A 20,076-nucleotide genomic window follows, 5' to 3' on the forward strand; every position below is an offset into this window, starting at 1 on the left:
TTCCAACTTTGTCCACTTTGCCAGGGAGCAGAAAAAGCTCCTTGTTCTTCTCGGCGCGCCTGTCAGTCAAGCTGTGAATGGCCTTTGACAGTAAAACATACTCCATTTGAAGGGGAAACCGCAAAAACGAGACATGGCGAGGCCCTCCATACTTGGTGGTCATTTCATTCTTCTGTTAGGCCGCTGCGGTCTGCTGACTGTAAGAGGCAGTCCCTCACACAAGACGAAAACCAAAGGTGATAGAGACTAACCGTCTGTTAATCCCACATTGTGGAATGTGCTTCCTTTTGTAAGGGCATTTTTAAAAACAACACATTTGTGTTCCAGTAAGACTCACTGTTGTTTGTTAGTTTTTATTTTAAGGCGTAACTTTATTTAGACAAGCATAGCACATTTTGTACACAATGTAACTTCACTCAACCAAAGGTACATCTAAAAGCATTAACAAACAGGACTGTCGAGCAAAAGGAAAAAAAGCTAGCTAGTTTGTACATTGACAACATTTAAGCACATTTACAAACAAAAGATTTAAAAACATTTAAAAGCAAAGGGAAAAATGAAAAGTAGCTTAATCAAATTACAAAAAAAGACCGTACAGTGAAATTTATTTAAAAAATATCTGCAAGACCTTAAATTGGAAGTCAACAATAATATGTTCTATGCAGCCCCACTAGTCTAAATATAGTTAATATTGCGTTAGTGGAATATGAGTTAAACAGCAAAATCCAGCCGTTTTTAATCCATCTCCGGGGGGCAGCCATTTTGCCACCTGCTGTCGAGTGAAAATGACAACAATTTGTTCAGGTCTGACCCCTGAGCGACATTGATGTCATCTTTAGTCGACAGCAAGTGGCAAAATGGCCGCCCCCTAAAATGGATAAAAACGGCTGGGTTTTTCTTCATAACTCATATTCTACAAACGTAATATCAATCAAAATGTCATGTTTAGACTAGTGAGGTCAAATAAAACATATTATTGTCAAGAAATGTTTAAGGTTGACTACCACTTTAATCAGAGAAATTGGGTTGGGGGGGGGCTTGGTTTCACTACCGTTGAAATTCCTCATCACCACGTTTGCTTTGAATCCTGGGCTCCACTAATTGGTCTGAGTCTGTTATATTCACTTAGCATTAGAACCTGAGGTCTTAAGATTCCAATTTTGACCAAAATATTTTCCCCAAAATTTGTATTAAGTGGAGTTCAAGCTACCATCATGCATGACATTACACTGAGACTTAAACTCATATATTATATAAATATTTGTGTTTGTATTTATGTATTTATTTTAAGTGCTACACTCACCTATTTAAGTTTTATGGAAATTATTAACAAATATTCAATACCTTTATTTGCACAACAGGTTGTCGTCAATTGAGGAAACTATGCAGTATAAAGTATATTTTATGTTCCTGTAATCTACATATGCTGGAATCAAATCAAGTCAAAACAAAACCGATGTTTAAGCCGATTTACAGTGCTGCTGAATTCCACAAATGTCTGCGTTTTCACATGGAGTTTTGAGCGTGATGACTTGTAGTGGGAGAGGGTGGGTGGGTAGTTGGGGGGTGAGTGTACATTGCGATGGATGTTCTTCTTCAGTCCTAACTTGCGAGGGCTCGAGGAGAAAAGGCGCACATCTGGAAGTGCTTTCTGCAATGGGGTCATCCAACGAGGGCTCACTCACCCCTCCTCCCCCATGCAACAGAATAGTCACTTTCCCAAATAGACACACTCCAGTGGGAGACAAGTGGGGGCAGGGGGGTGGGGCTAATTGTGGCTAAAACCTACCCAAGCATTTAAATGAATTAAGCCCCCCAAAAAAAAAAAAAACATTGTCAAAAGCTCCAAACTCGTATATGTGAGAATTTCTTCTTTTTGGATGTCGGGTTGTTGTCAGAAGAAAAGAGGGCATCATGTGAATGTTTGCTTTGTGTAGAGGCACTTTTGTATTTATTCAGCCTCTTTCTCTGCTTGTCAAGCTTGGCACGATACCAGCCTAAACCGGCTGGGTAACAAAATCCAGCAGGCCTGCCTAGCACTAACTTCAGTGTTTCTAAAGCCCTTTTTCCACACCGCTGGTCCACGTGTCTTGCTCTCAACTTTCTAGAAAATAAAATCTTGCAAAATTCTGTGTCTTGGAATGCATGGCGTCAAGATTACTGTGCTTTGCTTTTTATTTGGCTTTTTAGTAGTGCTGTCAAAGTTAAAGCGTTGATTGATTAATTAATCACAAAAATGATCGCATTAATCATGAATTGATGTAGATTTATCGCACTATTAATTTTGATCGTAGATTAATTAGCCTTTAGCGTGGCAGCAGATGGCTACGTTTAAGGTAGCACAGGGTGTGTTTGAGCAATAAACATAATTTAATGCATTAAAGTAAAGCATTTAATGAATGTTTGTGTGTCACATTTAGAACATTTGTTCATTTCAAAATATCGGGGTAATTTTTTTTTTCATTTTTAAATCATGCAAATAATTAACTGATTAGAAAAAGAGGAGGATGAGCTTGTGCAGTTGGATGAAAAAATGTTGAAGATGTCCTCGTAACATTAAATGAACGCATATCCGGTGCTCTTCAAATTTGGCGGGAATTATTATTTTTTTTTAAATAAAAGCCTTTTTTATTAGGCGATTAATCGTGATTAATCAGAAGTCTAAGATGTGATTAATCTGATTAAAATATTTAATTGTTTGACAGCTCTACTTGAATTTTTTTATTATGTCGTAAAACAAAAAAAAAAAAGACTGATTTTTGTTTTATTTGTATGGCTTTATAACAACAGCAGACAGCATGGTGACTCAGTGGTCAGCACATCTGTCTCGCAGTTCGAGGTTCAAATCTCTGTTTTTCATGTGTGGTGTTTGCATGTTTTTCCTTCTGGGAACTCCCTAAAGTGCCTTCCCATTTATCAAGTGTGCATTTTAACAGCCAAGTCTTATCTGCCTAGTTCTGAAAAAGTGAACAAGCCGTCCTGCAATTAATTTACATAATAAACACACCCACGTCATTTTTCTCTGCCCGTGACATAATAGGTTAGGCTGGGTGAAGATCCAGAGCCCCTTTCAAGCTACTACAGTCTGAAACAATATCATCGAGAAGCACATCTCCACGGGTGTCACGTGAAAGTGTTTTGCTGGATGCGTAGGTTAGCATTAGCTAACAACCATAGCTTATGATTTTTTTTTTTAAAAAAGCAGCACGTATTTGAATGTTTGGTGAGGTTGTCAACACGATAGAATCTCTTCGGACCCAAATGTGGCTGTTATTTTGAAGGGAGTCACACCCTGTCTGTTGCGAAGTAGTCATTGTATCAAAACAGACACATTTTCATCAAAGTGACAAATATAGAGTGGGCCATGACGCAGTCTTTCCTCATGGGTGTTTTTGTGACTATTATTTAGGGAACAGACTGACACACCTAACATCCCTGCGTCAGACAGAATTGGAGTACTCAACATAGGAGAAAAATCGCAATTTATTAGACATTTGTATATATTTGCGTACAGCATTGTGATGTCCATACAAATAGAAATCTTTCCGCAGTGCCTTCTTACTGTACATTATTTGATTGTATTACACAACAAGGAAATGACCATTTATTTCAAAGCCAGAACCTCAAGTCTGTTGTTTTGTTTTTTTTGTAGACATTCAAACATGCAGTCTTGAACCTGGCCATTACTTCGGTCCACAGGAAAAAGGTTCCCTTGTCATACTTCATCCGTAACGCGTTGCTCAAATGAAGACAGTAAAAAAGGGGAACTGCTGGTCAATGTGGTCCCGGGTTTGTTTCCCTCTCACGTGTCATGAACCAAGTAGCCACCAAGTCGAAGGCTATGTGACTAACTTGCACGATGAAGAGCACATACGGACGTGTTCGCCGCCTGGCCTTTTGGGAGTACATTCAAGTCATTAAAAGGTTGTTGTTGCATTTGGCAAATTCTTCAAACTCAAAATTTGTTTGCGTGTCATCATCCAAGCAAACTGTGGCTATATCAACTCGTTGAGCATGTTGCACAATAAGACTTTTGTGAAATTGTTACCTATCTTAGCTTAGCATAGCGATAAACTAAGGAAGCACTCTGCCTGGCTGTGAAAACTACAAATGTTTGTACAGCCTTTATGCTAGGCTAAGTAGCCTTAGCTTCCTGATAAGAGTCTAACTCAAAAAGGCAGCAAGGTCCTCAAAATTGGCTGAAATGAAGCCTTAATGTAGTGGTAACGTGGTCAGTGGTGGTAAAAAAAAAAAAGCTGTGTCCCAAAGAGGTCATCAGCAGTTGTATGGCCTATTTTACATGTGACGAAAAGAAGTGCAAAAAGATGGTGGTTGTGTGTATTTCAATGAGGAATGTGAATACGTGATACATATTGGCCATTCTATGTTCAACCATTTGACATCCATTTGTGTCTTTAAAGGCAACATAAAAGCTCTTAAAGATTGAAGGCACAGCACTGGTGTAAAGAGAAAATCTGGTCCGTATTGGCGGGATCACAGCGCAACGCCGTCCCGGCTGCAGTTGAGTACCTCATCGTGTTGGGTCTGACCCAATTGCCTGTGAAACTGTCCTTGTTTCTGGGTCCTCAAGCAGCGGATGTTCTGTCCTAGCGTGATGCTCTTTATAGCGGGGAGGTGCGAGAGCATGTTATTTGGCAAGGAGGTGGCGCCGCAACCGGATAAATTCAGCTCCTGCAGCGAGTCCAGCCTGGTGAACACGGACGGGCTTAATGTCTTGAGCTTGGGGTTGTTGGAGAGGTCCAACACCTGGAGGCTCTGGAGGCCATCAAAGCTGCGCGCTTCGATTTCCTGAAGCTGATGAAGGCTGCTGAGGGACAAGTAAACCAGATCTGTCAGGTGAGAAAACTCGCCTTCTTTAATGGCAACAATGGGGTTGTTATCGAGATTGAGGTATCTCAAGATCTCAAGTCCCGCCAACCTCGGTATGCTGGACAGACGGTTCGCAGTCAGATTCAAGCTTTGAATGTGTACAAGTTTTCTGTGCGGTGTTGTGGAAATAGACACAAGCTTGTTGTGTGACAAATCCACACTGACGGCTTTGCTGTTGACTTTGGCCGCAAACGCGTCCATGTTGAAGTCCCGGAAGCTGTTGTGGCTAAGGTCCACTTCGGCCAGAGGGAGGCCGGAAAAGCATCCCGGCGAGAGGCCCTCCAGGTCGTTGTGGCTCAGATCCAGAGTCTCCAGGTAACGCAGCTTGGACAAAGCATTGGGGCTGATCTGGAAAACAACAGACGGGTAACGGACTCTTCAGCGGTAAAAACAAAACATATTCAGAAAGAATTATCAATGTTGGCGATGGACTTTTGATTGAAATTCCTTTAAAAAATATATATACAGACGCTCCCCTACTTACGAACATTCGAGTTGCGAACAACGGTACATACGAACATTTCTGCGCGTACAGTATGTCGAAAAATGTTTGGAAAGAAATGCTGTAAGTTAGATTTTGTATTGCGCGTAGTGCTTCTTTCTGCCGCTAATACCGACGATTGGCGCTGTGAGAGCTCATTGGAGGCTGAGCAACGTGGCGAGGAGGAGGAGGAAGAAACGCCGGTCCCCATGAAGCAGGAAATAACTTTTGAAGCCGATTCCAGCGACGACGAAGAATCTCTCATGATATAAAATCCTCCTCCATCATCTCCTTAAGCATCGAGTACATCTTCCAAAAGTAAGTTAAACTTCAACTGTGTGTGTGTCTCTCGCTCTCTCTCTCTAACATACGTAGTACAGTACAGTACTGTACGTATTCTCTCCATTTTATTAAGTTTTTGTTCAGTACAAACCAATGCAGGTTACTTGTACAAGCCTTAAACATACTTATATAAACCTTCAATATACTTATATAGGCTTTAAACATAAATTATAATACAAAATATAGCACTGAAGCAACTTACGAACAAATTCACCTTACGAACGATCGTCCGGAAAGTAACTCGTTCGTAAGGTGGGGAGCGTCTGTACATATATATTTCCTTGCAACAAGAAAAACCATTAAACCTCTTGGCAAACGTTTAGCGAATGTTGCGAACTTACACGACGTGAGATGATCATTCGCCAGCGTCGCAAACATTCACCCTCAGTGGGATACGGCTGTATGTGAGTGTGTATGGTTTTGAGATCAGCATTGCTAAAATGCACACAAGACTTTCATAAATCAGGGTTTTTGCAGGCACCGGCAAATCTGATGGGGTACCACACGAATGCTATTTTTAGACCGCAAGGTCACGTGACTTCAGCAGCTTGAACCGGAAAGGGGTCAAAAATGAAGCCGGCTCATTGACGAGCAATGCAAGTAGTGCTTGTTTTGTTCTCGTTCATCTCTGGGGGAAAAAACATGCCGAGTAAACACGGCTGTTATGGAACTTGCAGAAACGACTCCAGACACTACGACCGTCCACATATGAAGGGAGAATTAGTAGATTTAGCGCAGTAGACTGTTTAAATGCGTCTAGGTCGAGTTTGACCACCCTCACTAGACTCATGAATATTAATTAAGCGTGGTGATGTATATCTTGCGGTACCCCATTTAATGCAACTTAAAACAAATTTTATGCCCATGTCGTACGACATATGCACACACGCGCACACACATATACATACTAGGGGAGCGAATTGCATAGCAGCTTGCGATTCGATCTGTATCACGATTTTATCCTGATATGAATCTCTGAGTCAATTATTGTGAGTTTTTTTTTTAACTCAAATTCAGAAAATACTCATTAGTAAACGTGTACATGTACACAGTAAGATTTGTATGAAAATGTACTTCAGGCTTCTGGAATCTGTTTCATGTTTGAACAGCATTGAAATCAAATTTTAAGGCCTAATGTTCCAATAATATAACATTCTTCAAGTGTGAACCCTAACCTTAATCAAGACATTTTGTTGAATATTTCCATCAAAAATTTATCTTTAATAATCGATTCAGCTGCATTTAGAATCGATACGAGAATTGCGCTGTAATGTTGCGATATATTGCTGAATCAATTTTTTTTTTTAACACCACTAATACATACAGTATATACACTTTTTATACATCAGGGTTGTCAGTTGATTACGATTTAATCCCTTGATTTCCATAGTTAATTCACGATTAGTCAAAAATTTTACACACATTATATCTGTTCTAAATGTACAATAAAGATAAGTTTTTTTTATACTCTTGTTAATTAACATAAAATTTGGACAAATGTGGTTCCCAAATACAAATGTGGTTGCATCTTTTAGTTCATTCACATTAATTTTATAACAAGTAATTTATAAAACACTTTCAAGTTAAAAAGATATACTAAACAGTTAAAAGGAGTGTGAAGAATTGAGTCATAGATTTGTGTTGAGGTCATTTTTCTGCCACTAGATGGCATTAGTGTTTCATGTTGGACATTGGTGACAGAAAAGCAACTCGTGGACTTCAGGCCATTTTGTTAATTGTAAATCCTTTTTTTCTTTTTTCTTTTTAAACCACATTTATTACTGCTCAATTGTGTTGCAGTGACTCTTTTTGAACAATGTTGTACGTGAAATAACAACAACAGTTCTAAATCAATTGTATTTAAAATTTTAATTCCTGTGGACATTGTAGTTAATGTTTTTAATGTAATTGAAGGAACAACAACAGTTCTAAATCAATTGTATTTAAAATTAAAATTCCTGTGGCCATTGTATTTAATGTAATTGAAGGCCTTAATTCCAGCCAAATCTATTCACTACTTTTAATGCTTTTTGCCTTTGACCCGCGGAAACCCTTTAGATGTTGAACACAATGCATACAATGTTTGATTTCTAGCTTGTAACTCAGTGGTTAGTGTAATGCTGCCAGAGACATTGCCCAAAAGTTGCAGGGAGCGCAAACAGACATCTGGAAGTCATAAACATGACAGTGTCACATTACGAGATGCCTCTTTAAAACAAAAGTAAATCAACCATGCATATCATATTTTCATAACAATATGTGACACGAATAGAATTGTTTTAAATGACTCACCGTTGTAATGTGGTTGCTGCTAAGGTCCAAGCTAACGAGGGTGGTATAGCCCGGCCCGGCCAGCATGGTGTCAGTGAGGGGCCCCATGTTGTTGGCGGACAGGTCCAAGAAGGCCGTGTCCAGCGGTATGGGCACGGGCATGGCGGCGCCGGGGCCCAACCCTCGACAGTCTGCTGTGGTCAGGCTGAAGCTGTCGAACAGGCCGAAGCTTTCCACCTCGCAGTGGCAGCCCGGGTGGCAGTTCTTGACCGAGGTGGACCCGACGCCCGCCAGCAGCGACAGCAGGCCAAGCCACAGGAAGAGCGCCATTATGTTCTGCAAACACAGCACATTATTTACAACGACGCCCTAACGTCTGACAAGGGAACTTACAAAGTTGAATTTAAACCTTCAATCATTTATAAAGGTTTTCATTTGTTAGAGTTTTACTTTACTAGCATTTAATACTTCAAAAGAAATGACATCTTTGTTATCCTCCGCAGCTACTGCAACATTATCCACAGTTTGAACATAAACACTACACTTAAATATGGGGAAAAAAAAAAAAAAAAGAACCGAAAATGAAAATGAAAATGTATTGAACTTAAAGGAGAGCATCAGCAGATTGTTTTCATCATCAGAAGTTCACAGGAAAAAAAAGAAACGTTTTACTTTACATTTGATTAAACGGACAAGTTAAGGTTATTCACTAAAAATGAATAATATTTGTAAATCACAAAGTCTAACAGTGCAAAATCTTTTCAATTGCTTAATTTTACCAAGCCGTCCTGTTCCAGGTCAATTCTTATCAAGCACTCTTAAACACATTCCTACAAAAAGCAAAAAGAAGACAATGTCCTCGTAGCCTTACTTCGCGATGTTCACGGTCGCCTTGTGTGCGTAGTTGTGAAGGGAGATATGGACCGGCAGAGACAGCCCAACACCGCCCCCCCCGCCCCCCACCTTAACTACCATGAATATGAAAAGAGGTTGCAAGGGGAAATGAAATGTCACGGTTGAGCCGTCCTGCCATGACACAGCAGGCCAAAGATAAAAGCCATTTCTCTAGTTTGCGAAACGACAGCCGCATCTGGCAAAAGTAACATTTTGATAGCTTTAAATGCGTTGGAAATTGCGAAACAGAAAGAAATAGGGCTGTTTGCTCAATTGACAGGCAATGCAATAAATTATTCACTCGGGTATTAAGGTTATTAACCGGCCTTATGTAAGAGGCTGAACCACCACATTCACGGTTGTGCGAAGTCCACTACTCCCACCTCTGTGCGGTGTTTATTTTGACCCCTGAACTCCAAACACTACTGGTTGTGCGTGCGCGACAGGTTTTCTGTTTTTTTTTTTCTTTTCTTTTTTTCTGGAGAGGTCAGTATTGTTCATTCGATTTGACATGTCATCATTGCTCTCCTTTTCTCTCTCTCTCTATATATATATATATATATATATATATATATATATATATATATATATATATATATATATATATATATATATATATATATATATATATATATATATATATATGTGTATGTGCGTGTGTGCGCGTGTATTCATTAGTTCACCTAAAACCTATTAAAAAAAATCCCATACCGTTCACCCAAACCAAACATTTCCGGCCAGAGTCGTGAGGTCGTCAGGAGACCAGAGGAAGGACCAAAGAAAAGAAAGGAAAGTGAAATCCAGCACCGACCAGACACCACCCACTTGACAGGCTTTACACTGCCAACCTGAAATAGGAACGGTCAGCTTTCGGACTTTTCCCTTGCATGTCTGCTGCTGTTGTGAGAGTTTTACAACCGAGCACTTAAAACTGCAGTTGTGAACATAAAGATGTCAAGCACAATTGTTGCCTAGTGGAGCTCTACCGTAAATCCTGTCTGAAAGTCTGACATAATTATATGACAAAAAGAGACATCGTAAAAAAGAACACTCCACCAAATGCCTTTATAGATACCCCTAATCGAACCGTGAGATGTCAGAGGAAGAGCTTGGACAGACTACAAACACAGAAAGACCAAATGCTGACTAAACACAGGAGAGCGCCAGTGAAACAAAAAAGTGCAAAATATGACCGAGGCTACGCATCACCTCAGTGAGTTTGGAAACCCGCGTTCACCTTTCCTTCAACCTTTTGCTCCATCTGCTCCGGCGAAGTGAACGTTCCCTACCCAGGTGTCCCCGCGCTAATAAATCTCCTCGGCCTTCAAGTCACACGCACTCTAACGACAAAGTAGTGAGAACACCCCCGCAAGCTTCTCACTTTCCAAGCCTTTTTTATCTCAGGGAAAAGTGAAAAGACAACTTCCTCAGTCCTCTGAGGAACATCAACATTTAGCTACTTTAGCTACTTTTTATGGATGCAAAGATGTAAACCTTCCTTGAATGTGATAATCGGGTAAGTTTTTATTGCTCTAAATGTGTGGCATAAAAATACATATAAATGACATAAGGTCAGTCAGTGTCACAACATTTCTATTCATTTACAACCAAACTCCCCGAACCTTTGTTCATTCCACTCACATCACATCACTCTGATCTTCAGGCAGAAAACTGCTCAATTAGACGATGAATGCCGGGCTCAATTCCGTTGAGCCACATTAATGCGTGACTCTAAATGGATCCTTGAGGCTTTAAATGAAACTGATGGAGCTTGAGTGTTTTCCAACAATCGGGCGGCAGCGGAGCCACCTGCAGTTTTGGGGGCGGGATTATAGTGCGGGCGAGGAGACGACAGGGAAAATGATGAATGATTCAGTGAAGACTACGTCTGGCAGTGAATAAGACTTGATTCAAATTTGAAATTTAACAAAACAGCCGTTCCCAAAGTTGTCGTTTGACAGTCAGTCGGGGGTCCACAGAAAAGAACGCAAATGGGACTAATCTGTACCAAGGTCAGACTGTCACAATCATAAACCCTTTACCAACTACTGTATACAGATTCACATTAACTCTCAAAACAGGCGTAAATAACCACTGTTAATAATAAGATGTGAAACAATACTGTTTTAACAAGTGACTGTGTATGGTGGTGACAATGGAACTCACAAAAAAAAAAAAAAAAGTCAAGTACACGATATTTATATAGCACAAAGTCACAACAGAACTTATCTCAAGTCATATAAAGTGTATGTATGTAAAACAACAACTGAACAGAGACAAGGTTCGACTGGTTGGTTTGAGACGGCGAAACAAGAGTTGAGGGACAGACAGTAGCCACAGAATGAAAACAGGATAGGGGGGGTTCATCAGCTGGGGGGGACGAGAGAACAATGGGCACAGCAGCCGTACCAACAATAGTAATAATCCCATGACACCAACAAAGAAGATATTGGAACAAAAAAAGATTTGCTAAACTGAACTCTTGGAAAATGTTAGCTCATAACATGATCGTATTTCTGAGAAAATCCTTGTGTGTGGTCAACACTGAATTCAGCCAAGCCACGGGTTAAAGGTCAGAATTCCGGTTTCTGAAACAATCGAGGCAACACGTTCGCATGCGTGGCGGAAAGGGTTACCCACGTTTACATGCTCATTTGCGCTCGATTGGAATAACCCGTAAATATTACTGTACGTAAATAACGTCATTTCCGCTTTTAAACTTACGTTCAATAAAATACATTACTTATACTTTGTATTTACTGTATGTGTATATAGGCACAAACGGTGGCATTTTCGCCATAGAGACACAAAATAGTGTATTCAAGGGAGGCTCCTTTAAGCAAGTAGGACGGAGCTGTGCATGCATACAAGTCGGGACTACATAGACCAAGATTACATGCGAATCAAATAAGTGAAGAAGAAAAGACGAAGAAGAAAATAACGAGCGTGCGCACAGCGAAAAACATTGCTGCGATCGATCGAGGTATTCAGAATGCGTTTATATGAGCAAGAATTCCGGTTATGAATGGAGTAACCCAGGGCTCTTATTCGGGTTTTTACATTCGGGTTATTGCCTGCATGTAAACATAGTCGCTGACTGTGATGGTAACATCAGAAGGAACGATAACCAATCAGGAAGCAACCTGGATAAGTGCTGGTAAAGGTGAAAAATATATATATTCTGGAACACTGTCCCGGATTAGCAGGCAGGCCGTTATTACAACAAATGTGTTCAAATAAAATAAAAAATCTTATTATAATTAATAACATTTATTTACATGCCGACCCTGACCATGTTAATGGTTTCTCATAACAATTAGCAAACAGATAAATATCACATGCAACTGTTTCTTTCTATAAATCTCTGGCAGGGTTTATATTTTGAAACAATCACTTCTACAACATTCCAAGAAAATCCCAATGACCCATCATTCGAGTATGCTGCAAGTTTGAGAAATTAATTCATGAATATTGCATGCAAGTAACGCATCAATTTGCACAAGTCTTTTTACATAGTGTTTCAATGTGGGATATTTATATTGTAGATTTTCCATTGGTAAGTGTTTTTTTTTTACTGGATATTTAAAATCTTCAATCAATCAATTAATTAATACACACACCACTTAGTCGAACCCTCTTCATTGGTTGCACTTTACTGTATAGTTTGATTGGTTTGGTTTGATTGTTATAGTGATGCTCGTCTGCTGAAGTGCTACGTTTCCTCCATCTCAAGAAACGATCACAAATTCTTCAGGAACAGACACTTTGGGGGAAGTGGCCCATGCAGGCCAAAATAAAAATGGTTCCAGATCAGATTTCTCGTTCTTGTACGTGGCAAACAGCACATCAAACATGCAGTTCGATGGAGATCACCTTCGATGAACTGATTGAACTCAATCGCGGATGTCACCGCCTCGCATGATGCCCGATAAAGTTGTCCGAGCTTCGGGTGTCATTTTGCGGTCAGTCGAGTGGTGGCACACCGTGGGCGGTTTCTTAAAACACAGAGGCCAAATGAAACCTGAGCTGACCATTGAGCTCCGAGCGTTTTTTTTCTCCCCCTGACCAAACTTCGACAAGAGAAAGTTTAGCGTCTTGTAATAAAGAAGAAAGTCGTGGCAACAACTTCATTTTTAAACAAGTTCACACTAGCTTTTTTTTACTTGCCTTTCGTCCAAGAGTGTCCGCGCTCTTTTTTGACCGTTTTTCTACTTCACTTCACCGCTCCCATATTCCAGACCCCCGCTGAGCAGGGCTCCTCTGTGTCCGGGCGGAGTGTGTCTCTACGCGGCTACATAAGCTTCGTAGGTCCCGCCCTCCTCTCCGTCGGCTCCGCTCTGCTCGACCGCCAGCGGGCGTTAACACTGAAGTGAGACACTCGTTTGCTCGCAGTCCCATCTCACTTTTCTGTCCTGCCTGTTTGGCTCAGCACGTTAGCTGGCTTTTCGAACGCTCCCACCTACAGTAAAGTTAAAGGTTGTGAGGTATGGACACTTCCGCTGTGAGATTTCAAAGTAAAAAATTAAATAAATATATATATATATATATATATATATATATATATATATATATATAGAGAGAGAGAGAGAGAGAGAGAGAGAGAGAGAGAGAGAGAGAGAGGAGAGAGCGATGGATAGATAGAGTGATGTATATGTTAAACCGTCTCATTCAAGGGAGTCAGATTTAGCGTCAAATAAATTCTTTGTTTTAAGAAGGGAAAGAGCACAATAAAAATAACGGTGCTCAATAAAACATTAATCAAATTACTGTATATCTTAGGTGAGTAACATTCATTTAGCTTACTTTAAACCACAAACATTCATCTCATTTATTAAAAAAATAATAATAATAATGGAAAAAAATCGGAAAAATACCAGTGTTTTAAGTTGTAAATCCCTGTCCCTAAATGGGTTGAAATACGGTAACTGAATCGGCTAACATTAAGTGCTATTATTTTGTAATTTATAGACAGGATATTTCCCCGACCTCGTTCCCTGTCGTTTGCGCAGGCAATTTTCTGGTTTGGCCACAGGAGGGCGCCACAGTAAAATTATCAGGTCGCTGTGCCAACTGCATTGCAGCTGCTTTTAATCATTTCATTTACCGGGAAAGTAAACAATAATCGAAGTGACTCATTTTCCCATCCATTTTCTGTAGTATTTGAGTTCACTTGATGAGCTGGAACCTATCCCAGCTGACTTTGAGAAATTTGTGATTGTTATTGAATCAAAAGTCCTGGACCTGCAGGCAATGTCCTTGTTAAGAGTAAGAATGCCGTTCTTCCATCTTCCATCTATCCATTCAGACCAGGGGTCACCAACTCCAGTCCACGAGGGTTCCTATCCTGCAGGTTTTAGATGTTTCCCTCCTCCAACACACCCAATTCAAATGATCAGATCCTGATCAGGATCGGGTGTGTTGGAGGATAAACATCTAAAATCTTGGTGACTCCTAATCCAAACTAACCTGCGAGAGGCTTCGTGTTGCTACTGTGTATCAAGACATCTGGAAAATACAACAATGTGCAGTACTGGAAGAAGCTAGGCCAGGGGCCATCTGCGTGGCATGGTATCCGACGTCCGTGCATGGCATTAGGTAGCTTCGAAGGACCACATGAGTAGCAGTTGTGATTTTTTTTTTTTTTTGTAGGGATGTTGCACAAGTGATCATTTGAAAATGTAAAAACTGCCAGAGATTTATAGAAATGATTAATGAAGTGTTGACTATGTGTCCTGATTACTAACATGATCAGTGTTGGAACACTGCGTAAAACATCAATAAAAACAGAATACAATGATTTTTTGGGGGGGGGCTATATTCAGTTGAATGCACTTAACACAAAATATTTTATGTTCAAACTGATCAACTTAATTGTTCTTTTGTTGTTTTTGTTCTAAATATTCATTTTGAATTTGCAAAACATTACATTACACGCAACATCCCAACTTCATTGGAATTGGGGTTTGCAAATGAAAGTCATGAATTATTAAACATTATTAAAGGTAATTAGAGATTTCGTCATTTCAGAGTTGTATATTAAACGGGTTGTCCTTACTGGAACTGCCTGGTAATGATAGTTGAAAAACAACATAACTGCCGCAGTTTATAGTATTTAACCACAGTTGCTCAACGATGCATGAAATCAGTGATTTGTTGCAAATCAGACAATTAAAACGCAATGAAAACAAATTCAAAAGAAATGTCCTTTATCATCAGGAAGTCCCTTATCACTTTCTTGCCTATGGACTATTTGGAGCAAAATTTAGAAAACAAGTTTAAAGTTTAGGTGTTTTTTTATTTTTTATTAACACATTTTCAGCATCTTTTTATGTACACAGTATGTGTGAAATTTGCCTCATTATGACCTGTGGTGCGTTTACTGCTCGCTGGGTGGCGGCAGTGCTGAGTCATCATTTCTGTCCTCTATTCCTGTATGCATGCAGTGGTGTCAAGGTGTTACGTTTAAGAGGCTCATGGGCTTACCCGGATAAGGGTCAACAAAGGTGGAATCATTTAGCGACTGCAATTCATATTTCTGTGCATATGAACTGTACTGCATCTTTAAAATGTATTCTAATCAGATAATCCATTTTTTTTAATTACTTTATCTCTGTGTGTCATGTCGCACCTTACCACTTTTAATAAAGAAAAATGTCTAGTTTTTACAAAGGATTTAAAAAAAAAATTTTTTCATGTTTGATGAGGACTAGCGCCATACTTTGTTTTGGACTGCAGCAACATGTAAAAGTGTCACCATGGTGGATGTTGTGGCAACCATCTTGCGCTCATTTGCCTCATCACCAAAGGCGGAGTCTTTTCAAAAGCATTCAAAAAGACTGACGCAGTCAAAATCGGCGGCCATCCTCAGGGGGCCGCAACACATGCAGGGAGAGTCCTTTGTTATTTTTAATGACCCTGCTCCACTTGGGCTTCCAATTCATTTAATCTGCAGGAGCTGTTGGTGTATAAGAGCAATTAAAGCCCAGTTCATCTGGTTCCTACAAGATGTGTCCCTTTATTTGTTGCTCGGTGCCATCAGACATTATATGCAATCATCACACACTGGGAAAAAAGTACAAATTAAGCCTATCATTTCTAAGATCAACATTGAATCATTTTAACTTTATTTTTAAAAGTTAATATTTGAGTGAAGGCAGGTGAGCAGGCATGTATTAACAAAATAATGTGTGTGATTCTATAATAAGTATACACAAATAAATGGATAAATCATTTCAAAACGTTTTCCCCCATCAAACAACTTTAAAGGGATACTTGACTAATTTAGCCATTTTCCGCTGTAAAAAGTTGATTATTTTGTCCAGAATTAATTTGATAACTTTATTATTTTTCATGTACAATTAATACCTTTAAAGGAATGTCTGTCAATTATTGGCTGTTACGTACATGTGACAACAATCTCTTTCTTCATATAATCGGAGTTATACTGAGTAGAGAGGCTTGAATCAAACTCATGTAGAGAAATGGGTTACGGTCCGATAAAACTAAAGTTGAACTTTTATCCATAATTTTAAAAGCTTTGTTTTGGAACAAACAGAACACTGCTCATCACCTAAAACAAACACCTTACCTACAGTGACATATGTGTCATGCTTTTGGGTCTATTTTTCTTAATCTGGAAATGGGACCTTTTGTCAAAATGGAGCGAATTACAAACGGTTCCAAAAAAAAAAGTCAGTGTTAGCTCAAACACAAAACGAAAACAAAAAGAAAAAGAAAAATGCCTGCTATAACATCAGATTTTTTTTTTAGGTTAATCATCCAGATGATGACTCCCATTTATGAGATTAAATATGATCTGAACACCCACAGTTATCAGAGGGTGTGAACACTTGTGCAACCGCATAATCGCAGTTAGAGTTGACTTTTCTTTTCAAAAGTATGTGGAAAATAATGTTCTTGACGGTGCTAAATGAAAGAAAAAGGTTCTTGTTGGAGCTCCAGCTGCATCATAACGAAGCTTTTGGACTAGACTAAGGCCTCGTGTCAATCCTCTTACAATGCAGTGAAAATGGATTAGCGAGTAACACCTACGTTTTGGCCCTCGGTCACTTTGGCGGATTGGATCGAATGAGTATGTTGGCTGGCACCGTCTTCACAATACACCAAATACATTTTTTCCCAACCAGGAGTTTGGATTACATGTTTTTTTTTTTTTAAACCTTTCTTCCAAGATGAGCGCAGAGGAGCACAGTTGTTTGTTGTCATCCAGATCCGCCGCTTGAATGCAGTTGTTAAAGCGGGCGGCTGCGGGGCGTAAGTAGCTCTCCTGGGTGCTGGAGTCGTCTCCAAACGGCTCCCCGCTTTCCCCCACCTGTCACTTGGCAGCCTGGCGGTCCAAGCGCGATGACTCGGCTCCCCGGTCGCTCACGGCAAACAGGTACGGTTGAAAGGATGGTGAGGTGACGCCTGGACTGCAAAGCTGTCCTGATGACTTCAAAGGAAGGTCAGGTGAGTGAGATATTTGACTTTATTATTAATCTGTTATTTATGTCAAATGTGAACATTCTGAAAATGTGTTTGCTTTTCAGATGGCTATTCTGCAGTGAGCCTAAAACGTCACTACCTCAAATTCACAGCCAGGACAATGCGACATTTTCGACCTCTATGGTCCAACCATCCATTTGTGCCTTTAGTGAAAAGCAGGCATACTTTACTGACGCCATCTTTTTACAACTTTTTCATATGGGTCCTTCTCGGATTGTTGACGTTCCCTTGCTGCGTCCACTGTTTGGTATTCAAAGTGGGCGTCCTGGGGCCTTGGAACTGTGACCCGGTCTTCTACAGGACGCTACCGGCCGCCGCCGCAAGGCTCGCTGTGAGCAGGATAAACGAAGACCTCAGTTTGAATTTGGGTCTGAAGATGGACTTTGTCATCCTGCAGGAGCATTGCGAAACTTCCAGAGCTCTGACTGAGTTTATAAACTACGAGAATATGGCGGACGCCTTTGTGGGCCCCACTAATCCCGGGTACTGTACCGCATCGTCACTGCTGGCAAAGAACTGGGACAAGGCCATCTTCTCCCACGCCTGCGTCAATTTCGAGCTGGACCGCATAACGGGATACCCGACCTTTTCCAGGACGGTGCCGCTTCCGTCTGAGGTGCTTTTTGCGGTACTGAAGCACTTCCGGTGGGCTAACATCGTGGTGGTCTCATCCAACGAAGACATCTGGATGGATACGGCCGAGAGAGTGGCTGCTGCTATGAGGAAAAAAGGGCTTCCCGTTGCCTTGGTTACGTCTGTGGGCGTCAACGACACCCAAGTTGAGAGCACGTTGAGGAAGATCCAAGATGCAGGGGAGATAAGAGGTAAGGCGTTTGACATTAAAGAAGCTTTTAGGAATAATTGGACACCCTTAATTGGTTTATTGTATGAATCACGGTGACAATTGTTTGATTGACATCCACATGGCAAAAAACGAGACACCGGGACGGGATCTGTGTAATATCAAGACAAGACAAATTGGACATCTGGTCACCCTGCTGTAAAGCTGAGTCCATGTTGATAGTTTTGTTCAACGGTTATATTTTATTGGAGAATAATTATACTCAAGGTTCAAAGAAGAATGGAAATATGCTTTTTATTTGAGGATTTTATATTCATTTTACTCAAGTAAACATCTGTTAAAATCGTGGTAGAAAGTAGTTGAAGTAGAAAAATGTGATTCATTGCGATTAATTGCAGAAAATTGTGCCTGAGGGTTCAGGTAACGACTGCCATGGCGCACCTGTTTTCTGGGTTTGGCCATGTGACGCTCACAAGCTGAGACGTTAGGCACTGTGATGTCATTTTCAGTTGACAGCAAATGGCAAAATGGCCTGAGATGGATAGAACAGGTGGATTTTTCTATTTAATTCATATTCCACAATATTAATCAGAATATGACTACTGTGTTTAGACTAATGGAGGCACATAGAAAATGTTATTTTTAAAAACATTTTTGACTTCACTTCTCCTTTGACTAAAGAGGATCAATTGTCTCATTACCATCTTCTGCTTGTCGTAATATTGCCACTGAATTGAAGAAACATTTGTGTGTCAATGTTTACAGCCCACATATTCGCAAGTTTATGAATATTTGACTTTTTAATAAGATCAATGATAAAATCATGGACGGAATCGTTATGATGTCATATCACTACTAAGACATGTACAATTTCTGTCTTTATGCGACGGCCTGTTCCAAATCTTGCACAAACAATATTCCCAGAAAAGTGTGAGCACTTTTAACTGCAAAAAACAAACAAACAAAAGTTGTCCAAATACTTTTGTCATTCAACATGTAAGTCCGTGCGTGTGTTGCAGTGATCATCATGTGCATGCACTCGGTGCTTCTCGGCGGAGAGCGGCAAGCCAATTTCCTCATCAAGGCGCAACAAATGGGTCTGACTTTGGGCCAGTACGTTTTCGTGCCCTATGACGCCCTGCACTACAGTTTGCCCTACAACACCCCCTACTTTTCCCTGCAAAACAACAGCAGGCTGAGCGAGGCCTACGATGCCGTGCTCACCATCACCGTAGTCTCGGACCCTGTGTCCTTCAATGAGGCGTACGCGGCAGCAAAAGAGAGCGGGGAATTGAAGCTGAGTGCGGCTGCGGAGCAGGTAGGAACGAGTTAGCGGTCTAGCGCAGTGTTTGGCTACCTTTCATTGAAACAAAATATAAATAATATATATATATATTTATAAGAACAATAATAATAAATATAAAATAAAAATAGCATACACAGGCTAATTATGCACATTCTACCATCTGGTGCAGGGGTCAGCAACCTTTCCTCTCAAAAGAGCCATGTTAGGTCAAATAAATAAACAAAAATCTGTCTGGAGCTGTAAAACATTTGAACATTGTGATGAACGAATCATCAGAGCTGCAACATAACAGAGAAAATATGCAGCATCCAATACTTCCGTTTTTAGATTTAAAAAAAAAACAAAAAAAATTGGGGGGGGGGCATTTTTCATACTTAATTTTTCATACATTTCTAGACTTTTCTACCTTTCTGTTAAATTTGTGTCATTTTTGACAATCTTATGGACATATTATGGTAATTTTTTACCTCTTTCTTTTACAGTAACTTTTTGAACATTTTAATATTTTTTCTAATATTTTTTCTAATATTTTTGTTTACTCTTTGTCTCTCTTTTTTCCGACGTGAAAATGTTGACTCTATTTTT

General features: G+C 40.1%; 2 protein-coding genes across 5 annotated transcripts in view; one reads left to right on the forward strand and one right to left on the reverse strand.

The window, feature by feature from the left end:
* Window positions 1–3,465: 3,465 nt before the first annotated feature.
* On the reverse strand, window positions 3,466–13,313 carry tsku (tsukushi small leucine rich proteoglycan homolog (Xenopus laevis)). 3 transcript variants are annotated; one of them, XM_077566307.1, is made up of 3 exons: window positions 13,046–13,313; window positions 8,006–8,320; window positions 3,466–5,238 (listed from the first exon to the last, which is right to left on the reverse strand). In XM_077566307.1, the coding sequence occupies exons 2-3, from the start codon at window positions 8,312–8,314 to the stop codon at window positions 4,495–4,497; spliced, it is 1,053 nt and encodes a 350-aa protein (XP_077422433.1). In that variant the 5' UTR covers window positions 8,315–8,320; window positions 13,046–13,313; the 3' UTR covers window positions 3,466–4,494. The 3 variants fall into 3 exon arrangements, with proteins under 3 accessions (XP_077422433.1, XP_077422434.1, XP_077422436.1); XM_077566308.1 differs by lacking the exon at window positions 13,046–13,313 and adding an exon at window positions 8,856–9,281; XM_077566310.1 differs by lacking the exon at window positions 13,046–13,313 and adding an exon at window positions 8,764–8,786.
* Window positions 13,314–16,933: 3,620 nt separating this feature from the next.
* The window catches only part of gucy2f (guanylate cyclase 2F, retinal), a 13,143-nt gene continuing 10,000 nt past the window's right edge, over window positions 16,934–20,076 (forward strand). The window contains exons 1-3 of one of the 2 annotated variants that reach the window (XM_077566428.1): window positions 16,934–17,347; window positions 17,428–18,207; window positions 19,205–19,503. In XM_077566428.1, coding sequence (XP_077422554.1) covers window positions 17,484–18,207; window positions 19,205–19,503 — 1,023 coding nt within the window. In that variant the 5' untranslated portion in view covers window positions 16,934–17,347; window positions 17,428–17,483. The remainder of the gene's footprint in view (window positions 17,348–17,427; window positions 18,208–19,204; window positions 19,504–20,076) is intronic. The other variant, XM_077566427.1, reaches the window with a different exon arrangement.

This window comes from Vanacampus margaritifer, chromosome 5 (assembly GCF_051991255.1).
Source record: "Vanacampus margaritifer isolate UIUO_Vmar chromosome 5, RoL_Vmar_1.0, whole genome shotgun sequence".
NCBI lineage: Eukaryota > Metazoa > Chordata > Actinopteri > Syngnathiformes > Syngnathidae > Vanacampus > Vanacampus margaritifer.

Coding starts and splice junctions, on each gene's coding strand:
- tsku (XM_077566307.1), bottom strand. CDS start 8,314: ATGGCGCTCTTCCTGTGGCTTGGCCTGCTGTCGCTGCTGGCGGGCGTC. Junction 5,239..8,005: donor GCAGCAACCACATTACAACG/GTGAGTCATTTA, acceptor GTTGTTTTCCAG/ATCAGCCCCAATGCTTTGTC.